General features: G+C 30.0%; 1 protein-coding gene across 10 annotated transcripts in view; it reads right to left on the reverse strand.

Annotated features, from left to right (window-relative positions):
- Nucleotides 1-266: 266 nt before the first annotated feature.
- Nucleotides 267-18,846, reverse strand: part of LOC131852290 (phosphatidylinositol 4-phosphate 5-kinase type-1 alpha) — a 68,453-nt gene continuing 49,873 nt past the window's right edge. For 3 of the 10 annotated variants that reach the window (XM_059202958.1, XM_059202955.1, XM_059202956.1), the window contains 2 exons: nucleotides 18,768-18,806; nucleotides 15,223-17,212 (listed from right to left, as the gene is read on the reverse strand). In XM_059202958.1, coding sequence (XP_059058941.1) covers nucleotides 15,720-17,212; nucleotides 18,768-18,806 — 1,532 coding nt within the window. In that variant the 3' untranslated portion in view covers nucleotides 15,223-15,719. The other 7 variants (XM_059202965.1, XM_059202964.1, XM_059202963.1 and 4 more) reach the window with 6 other exon arrangements.

Below are 18,846 nucleotides of genomic sequence, written 5' to 3' on the forward strand. Positions count from 1 at the left end.
GTAAATTTTTATACATATATTAAAATTAGACATGTTCATTATTTACATACCTATAATATTTATTAACTATTTTTATTATTTATTAACTTATTTTTATTTCCTTTTTTTGAGTTCACGATATTTAAAAATACAAATAATTAATAATATATTTGGTATATTTGAACCTAACATAAAAAAAAAATCAAAATGTCTATACAATAAAGTATTACTATTTACTTATGTGTATAACAATTTCAATAAATTATTAATAACTTATTAAATGCGAAGTAAAGGAAACCGTACCGTATACAGCTATGGTAAATCTAAATTCCTTTGGTATGATTATTTTTAAATTATATATTTTTTATATTAATCACAAAGTAAAGTTACAACAATTAAAGGAGCAACACGCAAGTTTTTTGCTCGTACTTTTTGTGATGAGATCCGATTGGATGGTAGATAAAAAAAAAGTGATGATTATTCAAAAGTGTAGTAGTTATTTCTAGTCTATCACAAGACAGACTAAAAATAGCTAGTAATTATTACTTCTTCATCCCCAGAATCTCGTTACAACCGACTACGAGTACAAAATCGGTGTAAGAGAAGGAAAACTTTAAATAAAACACTATACCAAGTCACCTGGTGAGCTTAGGAACAATATTCTAAATACTAGTCTTGAGGATAGACCCGTACTTAGAACGATGACATAAAGTTGAATGAAGATGATAAGATTCTTCACCAAATCCAGATGATCATAATCTAGTCTGTAAAAAAAGGAAACGTATCATATGTAAAAAGAACAGAAAACAAAGTTGCACTTTAAAATATTTTAAATGGCAACACTAAATTTTTGGTTAGATTTTGTTTATTTTAGCAATGCGTTTTGTTACTTGTTTTTAAAAAAGAGGAATATACTACTATTTTATTTTCACCACATTTAGAAAAAATAACAGGGTCATATGCGGCCTGTTTGCTCTTTTACATACACACTGTCCATTTATATTTATTACACAGTTTAATTATTTTACTTAATACTTTTAATTTACGCGGAAAACTCTCGTGTGTCCCGTGTACAGCTACAATTATAGTGATAAAAAATATATTATATTTGTGTCATCCATAACCACAAAGTGAATATAATTACATTTACACATGCATAAACAAACAAAACTCCCATACACTTACCATATATGTATGTAATGCACAAATCTTAACATTTCACTCCCAACAGTGGTTAGCACAAAACGTGAACAATTCTCTATTTAATACACGCACACATATACAAAGTGCAATAGTGACAACACAGACAGTTATAAATAAATACCTCACTACCTAAACAAGAGACAAGAGACTGAGTATTATTTATTATTTATTTTTGTATTATACAATTATAGGGTTAATGTAAACTTAATTGATAGCTTAAAAACAAATGTCTTAATCTATGATTAGCTGGAAACAGACGAAAAATAAAAAAAAATCATAAATAGTGTTCCACATTCAAATTACTTTGAATAATGTTGTTTTTTTTTCAGACTACTCTAATGCTGCTGGCCTTTATAGGTTCACCGGACTGCAGTGCAGTGCAGATCGCACTCCAAACCTGCGGAAGGACTTATGGAGCGGCTGAAGGCCAGGAGTTGGCCTGACGGATACAATTTTAGTTTGAGGGCACCGCTAGGGCTTTGAACCACGACGTAGTAACCAAACAGGACGTAGTAATTTCGATCCCCGTTTGAATAACACAGAGAATCGATCGGAGCTCTACAATAATACGTATACAAATAGTACTACAGGACCTACTTAATTTTTGCTAGGGTATTGAATCTTACTAAGTTCGAAATGATTATATATTGAACACTCAACTTTCTCCAAATAATAATCGAATACACACCGCAAATTGTATGAAGAAGTTCAAAATTATTCTAATGTCATAAACAATGTTTTACTAACATTAGAAAAAAAATAACAAAATGCTCAAAATGGCCTGATTAAATAAAATAAATAAAACAATGGCAACAATATATTGCGATACGTCAACAAATAGTTTTATTACGAAAAAAACGTTATAATTTAATTATATATTTATTAAATCGGAAAATAATGTATTCAGAGATTTAAACAAACGTTCAGTTTTCAAACGTATTTATTTTTCACTTCTCGATATACAGATAAGTACAATATTATACAATATATCGTTTCATATGATACAGTTGCAGTTATCAACAAAATCTGATACAAAACATCTATATACTTGAATAGCTATATCAAAATATTATGAACAATCGAGTATGACTTTTAAAGGTAAATAATGCGTTATTAGGCAATGCAAGACAAAAAGCAAAGTTTATTTTTCGAAAAATGAAAACAACGAAGTCTTTATAACCTCAAAATATGTCTCTGCACTTTAAAATTACACCGAAAAATTTTAGCCCGCGAAATGTAACAATGAAATCTTGTATTACCAATTGACCTTCAAAACTATTAATTTTGTTTACAATTAATTTATTAAATAAAGTTAAATTAATAATTGGCATTAAATTATAATTACACCGATATTGAGAATAAGTTTACAGTGATGTTTTATGTGTGAAACTATTTTATACATTTTTAACCAAGCTATTATTGAGTTTACATACTTCAAGCTTAACTTAAATGCAGTACAAATATGTAGGCAAATGACTACTTCATTTTAGTTTTATTACAATACCACTGGTTTCACAAAATATTATTAGAGTGGGCAAAATACCACGGTCTCCTGACCCTCGAACATTATAAAAAATTGTGTAATCACTTTAAGAAGCTATAATTTTTTTTAGATAAAGATGTAGTTACGCCATTTAGGATCTCTAAAAAATCGCAAGAATTATACCATACAAACTGTAGATACATTTTGTTGTACAAAAATGGCGACATCAGTTAGAGAGTACGTTCTACGGAATAACTAAAAACTTGTAAAGAACAGACGCAGTATTGTGAATTCTTAACAAGAGAGAAGCGCCCTAATACCATTATTAAACAATAAATTAATATGCTAATAATAATTCTATTGCATTGATATAAATTGGGCTACTTAATTCTAAAGTATAATATTGTGACGTTAGTTCACAAATAAATAATACAAAAATTAAAAAATAATTTGTAAAAACTTTCATATTGACGTTAAAAAAGTTGTATAAATGAGCATAATTTTATTGGCATAAGTGATATTTAATTCTAGATACACCTGCATATAAAAAAAATATGGTTATTAAATTTCGTTCAGATCTATGAGCAATCAGTCAATTCTTGTAATATTAAAAAGCGTTTTAGCATCTACTTTTAAATTTAATACGAAGATACATAAGGACTTATATTTTACTATCAAAAGTTGGCAGTGAAACTATTGTCTTCTTCCTTGATATCTATATTTATTTTATTAGTCAATTATTTAATTTAATTTAATATCATAATAATCAAATTAAAATAAATAATTTTGAAATACGTATAATCTGTTAAGTTTAACATTATTTTTTTTATGTCAATATTAAATTTAACAGATTAAATATATTCCTATTAACATGTCAAGGCTGTACTAAATATTAGTTCAATAAACATTATTATTATTATTATTATAACATGGCAGCCAATTCTAATTCCAAAGATAAATAAAAAGTAAATTATATATATAGTTTGCTGATAACCGATAACGAGAATTTCTTTATTATAGCCATATTTACAAATAAATTATTCATACTATGACTACTATATTGACTATATTCGAGATATATCTTTATTATTGTATATATTTTGGCTATTAAGTATGAAAATACGGGGCATTAGGCTGTATGTCAAAAAATATGACTATTCAAAAGTGCTTATATTAAGTTTATTTGACTAAAGATAATTTCTATTTCTATGGGCCTGTTTCTAATCTTTGCTCGCTGTTCACTTGCTAAGAATGCTGTTAGTTCTTATTCTTAGGTTGTATGATACAGTTGCAAACGCTGCCTTTCTAATAAATGAATGAAGATTACAGAAAAAAACATCAGTATTTGCTGATACAAAAAAGACTTCCATACATTTTGTATGATGTTATGTGTAATTGTCATGATGTATCGTTTTCCATTAGGAAATGGCTTCTGTCACTTGGAACTAAGTTACAATTGCATGAAATTATATATCCATTATTTTATACAGGATATTTGCAAGTAATAGTTTCCATAGATTCATTTGGAAGATTTTTGTACGCTATGTACTTGCAACAAAAAAAGCTATGCATATAAGCTATTACTATATTTTTTTAGAACCGTTATTGGTGATAACGTCTATCATAGATTCAATTTTTATTTCATTCTTATATAGTAATAATATTTATTCAACGGTATCAGTAATAAACGTACATTCTGTACGATGCTACTCATCCTTGCATTATAAATGTATGTCTATGGTACAAGTACGAATAAAGCTGAGATTTTTACTGCAGAATATTTATCAACAAAAATAAACAAATGACGATTGCTTGTAGAGTTTTTGTAGTAGTTTTTTTATGAAATTTCACACAGATTATATCTGTAGAACGAGATTTATGTGAGAAATTGTTGTCAATGTTCATAAACGTGGTGATTACTTGCTCTGTGAATTTTCATAAACACTACTGTAAAGAGTCGATGTCAAACCATACCATAGACTTATTTATTTAAATTTGTAGCACCGATTCCTTCCTCCTCCCCATAAATTGCATAAGTATATATTTATAATTTTATATGGCAGTTATTATAATAATAGTAGAAAAGCTAACTAACATTATACAAATTTGCGTATAGCTTTTCGTAACCTCTTTCAGCTACAGACCATTCAAGAATGAAAAAATAGCGATGACAAGACTTGGTCGCATTTATACATTATGTTAAATGATCCGGAGCTTCTATAGCAGACTTTCATAGATATATTCGAAGACCACAGGTTATAAAACACTATTATAGTATCTATATAGTTTAGATAATAATCAATATTTTGAATATTCCATTATTGTGTATTCTTTCTTGATAAGCTGCCGCCTTATCTATTACTTGTACTTATTTTCAGTCGTGGAGTGTCAAGCCTTCTTCCTGTTGCACAAATAAAACAGGAATACTTATAAATGTGTCAATAATACTTAAATTAACTATACGTTTTAAATTTATTAATTACTTCTGCAATTTAATTAATTATACAGTTAATTAATAATTACTTTCACACTAATTTCGGATCAGTAAATTAAAAATAAAATATAGAAAGAGGAGCACGATTGCTTTATGAAAATAGAAATATTAAATATCTAAATATAAGACTTTAAAGTACAATAGTCAGACTTTGTGACTTTTACTAATGTATTTATTGTAAAGTATTTTAGTTTAGTTAAATAGATATAATTAAATAATAAAATTAAACATGCAAAATTGTAAAAAACCTTACCTTTTATGCACAACAGCTCAAGTCGTATGCCTTCGCATTAAGCCAATCAAGTTTTAGCAAGCTATCCAAGCAATATATCTACCAATTTAGTAGGTTTAGATAAAGATGGAAACATTTTTATAATAACATAGTAGATATTATGGAAAGCATACCCGATGTAAATGATCTCATGCTGAAAAGATAGTCTTATAATATTTATAAAATTTTTAATCATTGTGCAAAAAAATATTTTCATTTGTTTCTGTAATAGGAGACATGAAGTTATACTTTGTAGGTTTCCTGTTGGGAATTGAGAAATGAATACCGTACTTACATTTGAACATATTTTTAACACGTTTTGCGTTTGTTTCGTAGGTTAACCTTCGTTTATTTTATAGTAATAGAATATATATCTGACTACCTAAAGTAGTGTCTTCTAAATATATATATATTATTCAAACCCACTTTCATATCTAGAGTTTTTAAAGATTTTTTAAGATTATAAAAATGGTTGTCAATAGTTATCTGTTTGAAACTGAATCAATAGCCTGACAATATAATAAAAGGTACAAGAAGGTAATATTGTAAACAGTAAAAACCACCTAGGAGGAGTACACTATTGATAATTCATTGAGGGTTAGTTAATATTCACGAAGAATACCTTCTTCAGCCTATTGCAGAAACCGCAATTCTATGTACCTAAAACCGAAACTACATTTTTCGCGATATCTATCCAAAACTATCAGTTGGTCGGACATTACTTGAGATTGAACGTAATAGGTACGACATAATCCCAAAATTATTTATTATTAAAGAGCAAATTACTTCTTCAAATATGTTGGAACGAGACTACATAATGTTGTCGATCTATGAAGTTATACATTTGTTTATATTTTTATAAAATTGTATGGTTTAAGAAAAGTGTATCTTATCCTGTATTTATAACACCAAAATACCATAATATCTCAATATTTGATAATGTAATACACGACTAAGATAAAAATCCCGTTATTTTTTTCAAATGTTTATTCTACATTTCGATCGTCTTAAATAGTTAACAACAACAAAATATACAATATTGATATAATAGTAACAACGACGATAACAAAACAGTTTTTACACACCAGATTTTTTTGTGAGGGTGACCAGACCATTCTGAATTTGTACCTATTTTCAATATTACGCAGGAAAAATACACCACTATTTAAATTATTCTCATTTTTTAATCAGTATCAGAGACTACCATTTAATACTATTTCCGTAGTAATACAAAATGTATTTTAGAAATAACGAGAATAGTATCACGTCTCTGGGAAACACTAAATAAAATATTTGAACAGTTTTTATAACTGTTAACAAAACTTCAGGCAATATTTGTTCTTTGAAAATTGTGATTGGTTATTTTTTATTACAAACATATGAAACCTTATAAACTGTAGTAGTATATAGTGTCGAATAGAACGGCTTCAATTTTTCCTAGCTTTCTTCAAAATGTACAATGAAAATTTTGAACATACAATATCGATTCCTTTAAACCGAAACGTGTTTTACCATCAGAGATGTTTCATATAATCAAATAAATATATATTTTTTTTAACTGATCGAAATAAAATCAGCCATTTATAGAACTAAACGCTTAACTGTGGTAATTGGAAGAGCTTAAATGATGTTTTTTTATAGCAGAAATAATATACATAATTATTTAAACTAAATCCCAGATAATTTACTTGGAATAATATTAATCTGATAAATAATGAACCAAGGTCACCACTCACAAGAAGATATTTTTACAATTTACACTTGATCTGTGAGTATTTTTAGTAAGATCATTTATAGATAGTGAACACTTCTTGTTAAATATAAAATTAAATAAAATAAATTACGCTTCACAATTGTGTATTATGAAAGTTTTTTGGTTATATTTCTTTGTTACGCATTCAATACTACAAGTAAAGTAATATTATCCTACTAACAATACTCATAAATCACTTTGATACATTTTGAACCATTAATATTACACTCACAATAAAGCGGATTATATTTCAAAAGCGAACAACAAATTGCTTTCATAAGACAACCTTTTATAGCGATTATTATTGGGGATAAACATGAACTATAGTAGCTATTGGTCGACTTACGCGGGCAACACTGAATTTAGTAGTATTTTATTAAAACAACAAAATTTTCACAGAGTAATAATAGAACAGTAGAAATTTTACTATTTCGAATAAATAAATGTTAATGGAAAAAGGACAACATTTATTTTTAAACATTGGTAACTTTTTTTCTAAATTTGTACTATGCGAAACAAATTGATATGACTCGAATTACGTAGATACTTCTAAATATGGACACATTCAATAAAATTAACTGTAACGAAAACATTTTGTTAAAAATCCTCGTGAACTAGTATTTCATTTAACTAAGATTATTATTCACTTCACTCGCATCTTATCTTAGTTAACAACCTGTTGTTAAAAATTCTAATTTTTACTAATGTGTTGATAAGATCAGTCATTTTGCTGAACATTGATGAATTCAGTCATAACTTTTATTTTAAGGCTTATTTCGTATTATTAGTATACATTTTTTAATATAATAATACATAGTACATTATTAATAATAGTAACATTATAATAGTCCGTATAATATTAACATGAACTAAACCTATTTTTGCTTTAAAAAAAAACTTGCATCAACCGATACTGATATTGTAAAGTACCATTATAAAATGGCTGTCCATTATTATGATAATATTTAATTTCGAAATCTATGTAGAAATTGTAATAACATCATAACTATGAATTTAATAACGATGCGTACTTAGTTTATTTTTTTTTAATCATTACATCCAGAAGCGTAGACAGTGTTTTATATGATATTTTAAAATAATATGCAGTCTATATTTTATATTTAATATTTATTAGGAAGCTTATAAACTTACACAATGACAGATAATTAACAAGAGAGAGAGTAACATTATTAGATTAATCAACATCACACATTGACATTGACATTGACTTTGACATACTTCACCTTCCCCTTTAGCTTACAGATCTAACACCCTTCTAGGCTTAGTAGTTCTACCATCTCTAGTAGTTACACTTAGTGGTACTTGATTCCTACAGGTTGTTACAGGTCTAGGTGAAATGGGAACATTTAGATTTATATCAGATTCCTGATCAAAATCTTCATCATAATTAGATAAAAAAGGATTGAGTTTCTTTACACTTTTATAATCTGAAAAAGATTTCTTTATATGTTTAATATTCCTTCTTATTTTCCTATCTTCTCCCTCCTTTTGTATCCAATAAGATCTAGGTTCTTTACATTTTCCCACAATAATACCTTTTCTCCAAAATTTGTGTTTATCAGTCTTATGAACTATATTATCTCCTATTTTATATTCCATTTCCTTTTTCTTAACAAACTTTTCTTTTGACATAGGCAAGTGTACAGTAACAGAGTGTACTATTTGTGACATTTGATTATCATTTTCTGTAATACTTAGACAATTTCTTGATAACATGTCAGCGAAATGTAATAACTTTCCTGGTACATAATATACATTCAAATTATATGTAAATAATTTTAATCTTAAGCGTTTCAAACGAGGAGATCCTATTTTACAAACTGGTTTTGACATAATTGATACAATTGGTTTGTGGTCTGTTTGAACATCAACATTACAACCATAAACATATCTATGAAACTTTTTTATACCAAAACATAGTGATAATAATTCTTTTTCTGTCTGACTATAATTAAGCTCTGAATCATTCATAGATCTAGATGCACATGCTACTAACTTTAATATATTTTGTTCATTATTCTGAAATAGACAACAACCTAATCCACTTTTACTTGCATCACATTGTAAAATAATTTTCTTTTTGGGGTCAAAAGGTGTCAAAGATGGTGCTGAACATATTTTTCTTTTCAGCTCAGTAAAAGTAAGACTATGAGCAGGTAACCATGTAAACTCAGAATTTTTCTTTAATAAATTGAAAAGTGGTGCCATTATATTTGCCATGTCAGGCACATACCTTCGTACATAATTGAAAGATCCTAATATTTGTCTCAACTCATCTCTATTACTTGGTTCTTTTAAATTAACTAATGACTCAACTCTATCCTGATCAAGTGACATTCCATATTCATTAAAAACTTGGCCTACATATTTAACCTCTCTTTGTTTATATTGAAATTTATTTTTATTGAAAACAATACCTAATTTCTTTGCTTTCTGGATTACACTCTGCAATGCTAAATCATGCTCTTTTTCAGTGTTTCCCATTACTAAAATATCATCAGCCCAAATAATAACATTTGACAACTCTGAAAAATGACTTTCAAGTACATCCTGAAATAATTCTGGTGCATTCATTAAACCATATGGTAAAACAAGATATCTATAAACTCCATAAGGTGTAGCAAAACAACACTTCCAAGATGACTCCTCAGACAAACTTAGATGATGAAAGCCTTCAGTTAAGTCTAAAACAGAGAAAAACTTCTTACCCTGTAATTTAAAACTTAAATCCTCCAATGTGGGTAAACATTTAGGTTTTTTTACAATAATTTTATTTAAGTCTAATGGATCGAGACATAACCTAACTTTACGATTTGGCTTCTCTACTATTACCATTCTGTTTATATATGCATTTTCACTAATATTATTAACTTTAACAATTGATTTTCTCTCTACTAATCTATTTAGTTCTGCTTTTAAAGGTTCAAGCAAACAAGATGGCAATCTCGGAGAAGGATGACAAATATATTCTTCTGTAGCTCTGGTAGGAATTTCAACTTTTCCTGGCAACCTTCCTATTCCTTCAAAAACTACTATATTATTATTTACAAATTTATCTTTATCATTATTTGTCACCTGAACACTATGAATTCGTTTCACCAAATTTAATGAGACACATGCCGGCAAACCTAAAAGTATGTTACTTGCTTCAGCTATGACAAAATTCTCATTACATATTTTATTTTTATACTTGCATTTAAGATTTACAATGCCTATTGGCTTAATATTTTCTCCAGTAAAAGATTGTACTGTTAACTCTGTCTTCTGAATTTTACAATTTAACTTATAATTTAATTTATCAAATACACTCTTTGGCAGAATACTCACATCCGCTCCTGTGTCTAGCTTGCACTTAAAAATTTTGTCCTCTATTTGTATATTTTCTTCCCACTCACTTCTATTCTTTTTTATATTTGACAACACTACTCCACAAAATAACTCTTCATTTGATGAATTTGATTTATTACACACAGCTTCACTTATTTTCTTCACTTTACAGCTCACTGCGAAGTGATTTAATATACCACATTTTGCACATTTTTTCCCATATGCAGGACACTATATTTTATATTTAATATTTATTCTCTCGGACCATGCTGACTTTTACAACGACGACAATCAAATTTATTATTTATATTTCTTTGAAACTTCTTCTCAGTTCTTTTATTTCCATAACTCTTTACTCTATCTACTTCAATACAGGTTGGATTCATTTCCATTACTTGAGAACGGCTAGCTTCTGCTGCTCTGCATCTACTTGTAGCTTTGTCCAACGTCAAGTTCTCGACTCGGAGTAAACTTTCTTGTAATTGTTTATCGAAGATGCCTTGAACGATACGATCTCTTAGTAAATCATCCTCTATAGACTCCATATAATTACAATTTACAATCAGTAACCTTAAATTAGTGTAAAAACTTTCAAAATTTTCACCTTCCAATTGTTTTCTTTCATTAAACTTGTACCTTTCAAAAACGTCGTTAGATTTAGGCTTGACATAATTCTCAATTTCTTGTAACACTTTATTGTAGTTTTCACTATCTTCCTTTGATAACTTAAACGATAATATGATTTTCGTCGACTCAGGACCCATCATGTTCCTCAGCAGAGATAATTTAATTTGATCTGTAGCCTTGTCACTACCGACAGCCACTAGATAATCTATAAACATGCTTTTCCACGCTCTCCATTCAGTTGCTGCAGATTGAGCTCGAATGTCGAAGTTTGGGGGCAATTTCACCCAGCTACGCTCCATGTTGTTTGAAATTTTAATCCGTGGTAAGCTTCAGATTTGATATATTTATAGCCGAAATACACTGTTTAGACTTACAGTAAATACCACTGCGCCATGTTTTATATGATATTTTAAAATAATATGCAGTCTATATTTTATATTTAATATTTATTAGGAAGCTTATAAACTTACACAATGACAGATAATTAACAAGAGAGAGAGTAACATTATTAGATTAATCAACATCACACATTGACATTGACATTGACTTTGACATACTTCAGACAGAATGTGACGTTTCAATGTATAGTTGATGAATACACAATTTATACATTTTAAAATTGGTATACTGTGGGAGTAGTCTGCTATTAATGATAATGATAGATTCTGTTGCAGTTTTAATAGCACATAGACAATCTGTCACTATGTTTTAATACATATTGCAAATATGTACCGTATTTACGGTGTTTATCTCCAAATATGTTTGTAATCAGTCTGTCAAAAGTTAAAACTTACACATACAATTCTAAAATAAGTAAAAATTTGAAATATAAAACTGAAATAATGTGTAATGCAAAATTATATAATGTAAAAATACAAAATTAGTCGTTACTAATTCTTAGCAAGCGGGACCTTTTATTTTAACCTTATTCTTATTACGAAATAAGCCTTGTAAAGTTGTTTTTTTTTATGAATAACATGACCATGGCTACGACACTACATTTTGCTAGAACAAAAATTTAAAAAATAGGTCCGCGTTTTGGCTTCAGTTATATGAACTGCACACGTCGAGCGTTCCATTTTAGATTTAAAAACACAACAAATACCATAGATTAGAACATAAGATTAGGTATAAAATCACACAAAATCGACTGATATTATTGCTAGAATTTTATTAAAAAAAACACATGAACCCACTAGCGGATGCTAGTTATCTTCCTCGAAATGGAAGCACCATTTTTTGTGATTATTACAAATGGCCTTTACACGAAATCACATAAGTTTTCTAAGAAGCTAACGCCGGAATGTTACAAAAACTTGAAGCGTAATTATATGTTTTTTTTTTATCATTTGTAATCGTATTCTACTTTTTCTTTCAAATGCATCTATAACCCACCATGAAGCAGCGTCCAAAAATAAATAGCATTAATATTAAATATAGCAGTATATAGGCTATAAATGTATTACTGTAAATTTACTATAATTCAGATCAGGCGTGTTAGTAACGAAGGTCTAGAAAAATCAATGGTACAACTGTTACCAAAACATTTCAAAAAAATACAGGAATTTTTTTTATTTGTTAATGCTATTTAGCTGTATATTCATTTGTTAAAATCATACTGTATGGGGTCCTGATTTTATTCTTGTCTATGTTTGAGTGTCCATCTAAGAACAGTAAATACTTGTTCTTAGGACTTCAAAGCATAGACTTTTTTCTTTTTAAAGACTTTTACTTCGCTCCTGTATAAATAAAATTGCGCTAAAAAATTAATGATGTTTTAATTTTTTTTCATAGGTAAGCGTAGACATGTCAACAAAGTTGTACCCTTAATTTTTTTAATGTTATAAAAGCTATAGTGTAGCCCATACATAAACATATAAAGTTATATATTTCATATAAAAACCCGAAACCACGTGAAAACAATACATACCAGTGTTATGAAGGATATTTAGAATTAGGTTAGACATTTCCGAGCGAGGTCGATAATAAATATACCTAAGTTTGCAAATCAGTAATAATCTGTTACCTATTTTTGTACAATCGCAAATAATTTATATAATAAAGTTATTTTTTTTTAGATATCGGCCCACATTAATAACAAATCACGTTTCGTGTAGATTTTTTAATCCTCTTATCATAGGCAGTTTTGTATGTGTTAATAATAGTGGTTTGAGTGTGTATGTGTATTAATAACATGTGTTTAGACTTATATTTGATATAAAATGTAAACTAATATAATATATAAAAAAAATTTTTCTTTGTAATGCATAAACTCAATAAATACTTAGTCGTTTTAATAATGCTGTTACCTATAAAAAGTGAGATAACCAACGAATAATGGCTGTATATTATTAAAAAAAGATAGTCCTTTAATAATTTCACTAGTAAAATATCGAGATTGAATATTTACATTACTAGAATAATTCTTAAAAAAAAACAAATTTCTAATTTACAAAATATAGGTATATTTTTTAAATATAAAAATATTTTTGATCATAGCATACAAAAAAAAAAGTGATTTAAAAAGTAATCGACCACGCTCGAAAATTAATAAAATAAATATATATTAAAATAATTCAGTCAACTCACCACTTCACTTGTGAGACAGTTGATAGTGGAGGGTGGTACGGTGCGGGGCGGCGGCGGTGGGCGGGGGGAACGCCGTCCGTCGCTAGGGGTGGCCCCTCGAGCGGGGGTCAGGGGGTAGCCTGTAATTAATGGCAAAATAAATCATAATTAATTACATACAATTGAATTTTAAACGGTACAATAATAATAGCCCAGGTAAGGCAATAAGGCATACATATAACAAATATCCCAAAATAGGCACAGCCTGTACTATGGGTACTAAACAACTGATAGAAGAAACTGATAGAATCAAGACCGAATCATCTTGTAAATATACTTATTATGTACATTTGTAATTGTAAATACTCCGTTAATATAAATATGTAAATTGCCATCACTGGACTCATTATTTCACCTCCTCCTTTCCTGCTGCTGCTACAATACAAGGAACACACAATAAAGATAAATAATAGCGGCCCCAACATAACCGCTAAAAATAAAATAAAAATAAAATAAAAAATCTACATCAAGTTTAAAATCAAAATGAAAATGAAAATCAATATGACAATGAGAATCAAAATAAAAAAAATAATAAATAATATAATTTATTTATTTACCAAAACTGTTTCATACACAATAGAATAACTAAAAATAATTAAAATCAAAATCAATAACAAAAAATTTTCATGTAAAACATTTTAGCCGCTTATGGACGTCAAGTCTTTATATTTTTTTTTTCCCTAACATCCCATACATAATATATATATATATTAGACCAAGATTAATACAAAGTATCGTAAACATGAATACAAGTGCTTGTTTCGTGCGAAGAACAGAAACTGACGCGGATAATCTTTATTTGGGACTATCCCAATGCTTTTGGCCGCAGCGGGCCTTTACAGCTTCACCGGGCGATGGACGATACGCGGCCAAACGTACGTGTCAGTAGTCTATTTACCTTGTTCGCTACTACTGGATTCAGTAAAGCTAGGCGTTCCCTCCGTCCACGTCGGAGTGGAGCCCTCCACTGATGCAGGCGGAGTCCAGCATACACTGCATATATAACATTACTTTATTATTCTAATGGTTTGTAATTTACAAAATACTTTCTTTTAATAACATAGGAAACAAACGAATTTTTGGATATCAGATGGTAAGTGATTACCATCAGATCACACCATTATGGTGAATAAATTAGGTCAGAATAAGGAATCCTCAAGAAGAAGGAAGAACTTAATATAGAGAAGTTACAAGTATAAATTACCTGGCCTCATTACTACGTGCGCTACTCAATGCTGCTGGTGTCAATGCTAACGATGACGCTGATGACGTTGTCATGACACTAGCAGCGCTTGATGCACCGCGACGTCGGCCTGACGCACTCGATGACGTTGTTGACGACGAGTTAGTCCGACTAGTCCTCGGTGGTGGTGCTTCTTCAAACGGCGGAGGCGGGGTTGAGCAACAGGATAACGGCGCGGCAGCTGACAATGAACTAGCATTACTAGGTATAATCACTAGCGTTATATTAGCTTCTATTCTACTAATTGGGAAAATAATTACAGTTCTGATTAAACTATATATTAGGATGATCGACAACAATCCATTTATGAAGGCAAATAAGTTAGGAAAGCAACAAACGTATGTAAACCTACAAAGTGCAGTACTAAAAATTATGTGACTGGAATACTAAAAACTAAACATACAACATACCGGGCAGATTAGTACATTATAACATATAATATTGGATTAATCAATTAATAATGGCAGTGACAAGGAACGAGTACAGAAAACAACATGAGGTTAAAGATTACTTAATCCACTACATACAAAGAAACTACATAGGTACTAAGAGGTATCTACTAGTTAATAAAAAAAGTAGAAATTCATTAGACAAAATATTTTTTTATAAATATCCTTTTGGATTCAAGACATGCATTTCATGGAATTATAATTACTAAGTCGGTTTTTATTTTTTCTATTACTGTGTAATTTACAGGACTTCTTCGACATCTTTCCTCATTTTAAATATCTTTTTCATATCGGATCTTTTTTTGAAACTACCTTTTTTCTTTCGTCTAGCAACTTTTTTTGGTGCCTTAGATTCAGAGTCTGTAGGTTCTGAAAACTTCTTAATTTTATCATGTACATTACCAGCAATTGCTTTAGATACAAATGGAGTAATTGTAGTTACATTTAATGAATAATTGGATTTTTTATCACTTGAACTTGTACTGCCATGAGCAAATTTGATCGGTTCGAACATTTTCTTAGTCTCTTTTACCAATGGCCTTCCTATTTCTAGCGTCTTTTGTGGTCTTTTACTGTCTTGCAACGAGGACATAGAACTTCTTCTAGAACTGTTCTCTGAATCCGATTGAAGTTTTCGTATATGTTTTTGAAACATGTCAATCTTAGTTTTGGCTTTTCTATGACAGACAACATCATCATTGTTCAATCCTTTAGAATGCTCTTCAGAGTAAGGCTTAATCACTATGTTAGGTTTTGGTTTCTTTGCGTCTTGTATACGATTTTTATCTCTCTTGGATTGATTGAAATTTAATCTTTTAGTTAAACCTGTTATTATTCCGGACTTTGTATCACATTTTTCGAATTTACTTTCAATTCCTTTTGGTTCATTTTGCATAAATTTATCTATGTGCGGTATTTTCTTTAATTTTTTTGCTGCCGAAATTAAATCAGAAGATTTTACATTATGTACACTAACCTTTTCAGTAGACGATTTAACAACTATCGGGGATTTTCTTGCACATTCATCATCAATCTGCGTTACCATTCCTTTTATAAATTGCGAAGAACATTCAGACTGACTGCTTTGTATGTTAACCTCGTTATCACTCAGTTCGTATATTACAATTCTTTCTTCGCTACTAGACTCTGTAAGCGAATTGTCATCATATTCTCCGGAATCCAAGTGTTCTAGAACTGCTTTATTTATATTAAACTTAGCCATCATAGTGGTTTGGGCTATCAAATCTTTACCAGGATGCGATCTTTCTGTAATACTGTCTCCCTCTTCAATGTAATCTAGAAAAGAGTTGGACGCAACCAATTTCGTCACTTTAACTGAATGCTCAGACACAGATGGAGCAATATGGCATGCAACAGGCTGTTTAAACTTAAAATCATGCCCATAAAAACAGAAATCGTCGTCACTGCTCGTTATAGGTGTCGGAGGTGGAATATCATTAACAGATATGTCTAATTTGGGATAATCACCTTTCATATCCAGACTGGATGATTGCGAGTTAGCACCGCCACGTTTCGCTTTTGGCGACCCTCTTGGCGGTACAGGAGGTGGTACTCTCTGCTTTTGTGACCCTTTAAGGACAGCCGGGAAGGCTATATCAGGCTCTGATGACGCAGTACCGGTCTTAGAAGCCGTGACTATTATTTTGGCGGCAGTAGCCACTGGTGACGTCGCCGATGTTGGCGTTATATGTGCTGTGACGTCAGACAGTGAAACTAAAGGGCACAAAAACAACTCGACAGTTCGTATAGGTTTATTTATATAGATACAAACGCAAGTTTTGGCACGTTTAGAGTATAACATTAAAAATATTATAACAAATAAAAACATTTGTGTATTAAAATGGAAGCGTAGTTACGAGAGACGGTTAATATTATTTAAAAGTCCAAAATAGCGTGTTTGTAATTATATTTTTTATATGGGGCTTGACCGTTAATGAGTTGTATTTATTGTTAGTGCATTATTAAAGATTAGTGTTGTTATTAAGAAATAAAACATGCAGTAGTAGGAGTCGAGGTACAACGAAAAGTGTGAAGGTATACCCAATAGTAACAGATCCGATAGGTTGATAGCAGCATGGAAAAAATAATATATGACAACAAATTTACTGATTTGGGAAGACCCAGTTGCCTAGAAAAGCAAAAAGCGTAGCAGGACTGTGACAGGGAATTCTATTTAAAAATTGCCATTTTTAATAATTTGAATGTCATTTAGCTGCGCGCCTGATGAAATAGTAACTATCACCTATAGACATGAACAAAAACGCGAACTTAACAATATAATAATAATAATATAATATAATATTTCAGGACAATTCACACAACGCCATCTAGTCCCAAGCTAAGCAGAACTTGTCTTATGGGTACTAGACAACTGATATAAATACATGGATACATTTTTTTTTGTAAATAAATACATATTATACATAGAAAACACCCAGACCGATACAAACAATCATACTCATGAATACAAATGTTTGTACCGTGCGAGGAATCGAACCCACGACCATCGGATAGTAAAGCGGTGTGCTAAACCACTAGACCACCGAGGCTGTCAATATATTGTAGGTATGGGACCTTTAGGACCCTACATGTAACCAACCGCATTCTGAGACCTAAGCTGTAGTTAGTCTGCGTAGCATAATTTTACCACCGTATCCAACGCTGTAACAACTAATACGCCCATTGTTTATTTTTAAATATCCATAAGCAGTTATGGATTACAGTATCTATGTCAAATAATTACTCTATTTATTTATTTATCCTTTATTGGACTATCTAAAATAATGTACAATTGGATAGCTTAATGCCACATGGCATTCTCTACCAGCTAACCATTGGGTAAAAACAGAAAGTTGAAGGGCAGTAATAGGAAAAGGCATACTATTTGTATTTACCTAACTTAGGTAAGTCTATCTGGTTGTTTGGTAGAGAATATAGTAATTATATATGTACATTTATCTATACTAACATCATAAAGAGGTAAAAGTTTGTGAGTTTGGATATTCGTTGTAATCTCCGGTACTACTGATCCTATTTTGAAAATACTTTTAGTCTTCAATAGCCCGTTCATCAAAAAAGGCTATAGACTATATAACATCACGCTATACTAATAGGAGCGGAGCTGCAATGAAAATTATTGCAGGAACGGGGACAATGTGACGCAGACGAAGTTGCACGGGTCAGCTAGTTAAATAATATCATAGTACGTATCCATTATATATACAATACAATCCACCACATATAGGTATACATCAATCCTGAATCTCACCTGCTTTCCATCCCGCTGTATTGCTGGAGCCAGCAACACCTAATCCGGTAGCGTGAAATGTTAGTTTACATGTTATTTT

The sequence above is a fragment of the Achroia grisella genome, unplaced genomic scaffold (assembly GCF_030625045.1).
Source record: "Achroia grisella isolate CSIRO2021 unplaced genomic scaffold, CSIRO_AGI_Agris_v1 utg841, whole genome shotgun sequence".
Classification (NCBI taxonomy): domain Eukaryota; kingdom Metazoa; phylum Arthropoda; class Insecta; order Lepidoptera; family Pyralidae; genus Achroia; species Achroia grisella.